General features: G+C 43.4%; 1 protein-coding gene across 1 annotated transcript in view; it reads left to right on the top strand.

Moving 5' to 3' along the window:
• LOC138958831 (uncharacterized) overlaps positions 1-2512 on the top strand; it is a 6100-nt gene extending 3588 nt beyond the window's left edge. The window contains exons 3-4 of the mRNA XM_070330137.1: positions 839-1044; positions 1611-2512. Of these exons, the coding sequence (XP_070186238.1) occupies positions 839-1044; positions 1611-1920 (516 nt within the window). The 3' untranslated portion in view covers positions 1921-2512. The remainder of the gene's footprint in view (positions 1-838; positions 1045-1610) is intronic.
• Positions 2513-2945: the final 433 nt, after the last annotated feature.

Genomic DNA, 2945 nt, shown 5'->3' with positions numbered 1-2945 from the left:
TACTTGAACCTTCACATAATCCGATCGGTAAAATTCTTGAAGGTTTAAATCGGGTGGGAGTGGGTGCTACTCAATTTCGAACCTCTTACTTTTGAGTCCATCATATCACCTAATGTGGATATTTGGTTTTTGAAAGACCACAAAAGTTAGACCAATTGACCTTGGTGATATAATCAAGTGTAAGCTGACGTTAATGTTCGAGAAATATGATCAGCATTAAAAAAAATGTTTAGGGGTCTCCCTGTATGCTAATGAGGTGCCTGATACCGAGACAGCGCGGCCAGGGTCGACTGGTCTCGATCAGCCCAGCCAGGACTTTGTCTCGGGGGAGACTTTTTAGTTCAGGCATTGTTTTGATGTTCAGATTGACTAAATGTTTTGACATGGCTTTACGCCACTTCTTCTTCTTCCTTTTCTTTCTAAAGGGTGTTAAGAAAGTTCTAGGGTCGGGATGTGGTCAGTTCGGGAAACCAAAAACGCTTCTCTTTTTTTGTTTTGTTAGAGAGCCTGTGTGGCACAGTGGTTAGAGCGCTTGCCTTTCACGCTAGCTGTCATAGTTCGAATCCCACGCAGGGCGAATCTATTTCTTGTACCCGATTTGTCCGAGCGCTCTCCAGTCCAGCCAGCAGGACATGGGTACCTGTTGAGGGCCAGGAAGGCTAAGGCAGCGAGGGAGAGGACTTGCACCGCCCTCATAAAGCTGGCCATGGAGAAGATGAGATCTCTAACATCCCCTCCGAACAAACATGTTTATGGAAGTACCTTTACCTTTTACGCCTTTTGAAAATAGCGGCAACAGTTTGAAGAATCAAGGTCTAACCGTGTACCCCTGGCACAGGTCAACGGTCGCTGGACGGCTGTCCCCGGGGAGTGCATGCAGGCCGTGTACCGCCACCCGACCACACCCCTCCAGGTGCCCCTGCCCTGGCTCCCCTGGGACGGGTGGAAGGCCTGTCTCAAAGGGGTGTTTGCCGGCACCCAGAGAATGTACCTAGACCTGCTCACGGCCAACAAACAGGACTCAGTGGCGCACATAGATTTCAGGTCAGTCCAACACATCACACTCTTCGGCAATCTAATGTAATATTTGTGTAATGTGTTTGTCTGTAAGTGGGTTTGCGTGTGTGTGTGTGTGTGTGTGTGTGTGTGTGTGTGTGTGTGTGCGCGCGCGTGCGTGTGTGTGTGTATGTATGCGTGTGAGTGTGTACTCTGAGAACATGTATTTAAAACTTTACTAAACGCACACACACAACCAGGCTGGGGTTATTGCTGAGACCACGTAGATTGTCTGAGACTGGGAGGGGGGGGGGGGAGAGAGAGGAGAGGGTCTCTTCTGCTGCACTCCGACACAAAGCAGGAGACAAACTCCAGCCACCCAGACTCACTCACCCAGTGTGTGTGTGCGCGTGGCTCAGATGGTCTGACAGGGTGTAGGAAAATATCACACTTTCTTGAAAGCGGCCTTGTCAAGACTCAATTTTACTGTCGTTATCAAAACAAGGAAAACTGCCTCGCAACTTAAAATACATCACATTTACAACGAATAAAGAATTGCACTAAAAACGCATTCAAAAATTCCTGATCAGTTTCCACTGTTTCTGTGCACACAGACACGACTTGGGGCCTTACACAGAAACGCTCCTCGTCTCCACGAGTGTCGGCGGTCGGTACCATCCGCAACCTTACCTGGGTACCTCCCCTCCCATGCTGCTGAAGCAAGGTGACGTCTTTCAAGTGACGCTGCACTATGACGTCACGGGCGACGCGTTGCTGATTGAGCTGCTGCGCAATGACGTGGAGCAGAGCACGTGGAGCGTGCCCTTGACGGGCACTCCACGCCTTGACCTGACGCCTGCTCGCTTCTTGAGAGTCAGCTCGGACCCCATGCTCACCTACGTTAACCTTGTCGCTGGATGTTAAAGCACCAGTCCGCCTCAAATGGTTTACAGAAATATTTAAATCTTCTCACGAAAAAAGCAGTTCGAACCTTATGGAACACACTTGCAATAGTATTTAATAGCATTAAATGACACAGTTCGTTTGAATGGCTATTTTGCTTGCGTAAACCACACGGGCACACATCAGTTTTCGTGGTTTATCTAACCCCTGAGCCATCGTGGACCCGCGTGATCCACTTTCCTTTTTTTCACAATTTAGTCGTCAGTTTGTGATTTCAATGCGACTCGCTGTATCTGCAATAGCACTTTATGGTGTACCTCTGAATCTAAAACGCAACAAACGGCTGCGAGTCGCACGAACTTATCGGCGGCGGTTGGCTTCAAAGAAGCAAGCGCTATGCAGCAAATTCGTCTGCTTGGGCAAACACGACCTTGCGTGACCTGCTTCCGGGCTCCCTTTTTTCAAACTTTCAAAACTTCAAATTGTACTGATCTTTTTTTCTTTTTTTTCTTCTTTTTTTTAAGTGGGAATCAGCTTTTCTTCTGAGATGTTAGGGCTTACAAACGGAGGTGCCTTATTTTACATTCCTAACGGAAGTGTTTTATTTTACATTCTTAATAAGCCTATAACATCAACACTTTTTCAAAATGTATTTAAATCGTGCACAATAAAATAAAATAATTAATCAATGAATAAAAAAAATACAATCAATGCAAATAAAAAAGGTATTCAAATTCATAAAAGGAGAAACTATACATAAGTGACAAATACATTTTTATTTTTTTTAACTTTTATCTGAACACCTAATTCAACAAACAACAAATATTTCTCATAATTATTTTTTTTCTTAAAAATTATTTAAATAATTCAAACAACTTAATTGCTTACTCTTTTACTCTCTTTTAATTATTTTTATTTTATTTTATTTTTTAAATAATTATCATTATTATTAATACCTTTACGTTCCTTTATTAAATCACATTTATATATCTTAAAAACTAAAAATCACACTAAAAAAATAAAATTAACAAAAGCATTTAATAATC

The sequence above is a fragment of the Littorina saxatilis genome, linkage group LG1, assembly GCF_037325665.1.
Source record: "Littorina saxatilis isolate snail1 linkage group LG1, US_GU_Lsax_2.0, whole genome shotgun sequence".
In the NCBI taxonomy this organism is placed as follows: domain Eukaryota; kingdom Metazoa; phylum Mollusca; class Gastropoda; order Littorinimorpha; family Littorinidae; genus Littorina; species Littorina saxatilis.
Note: the sequence above shows the minus strand (reverse complement) of the source record. Positions and strands in the feature narration are given on the sequence as shown.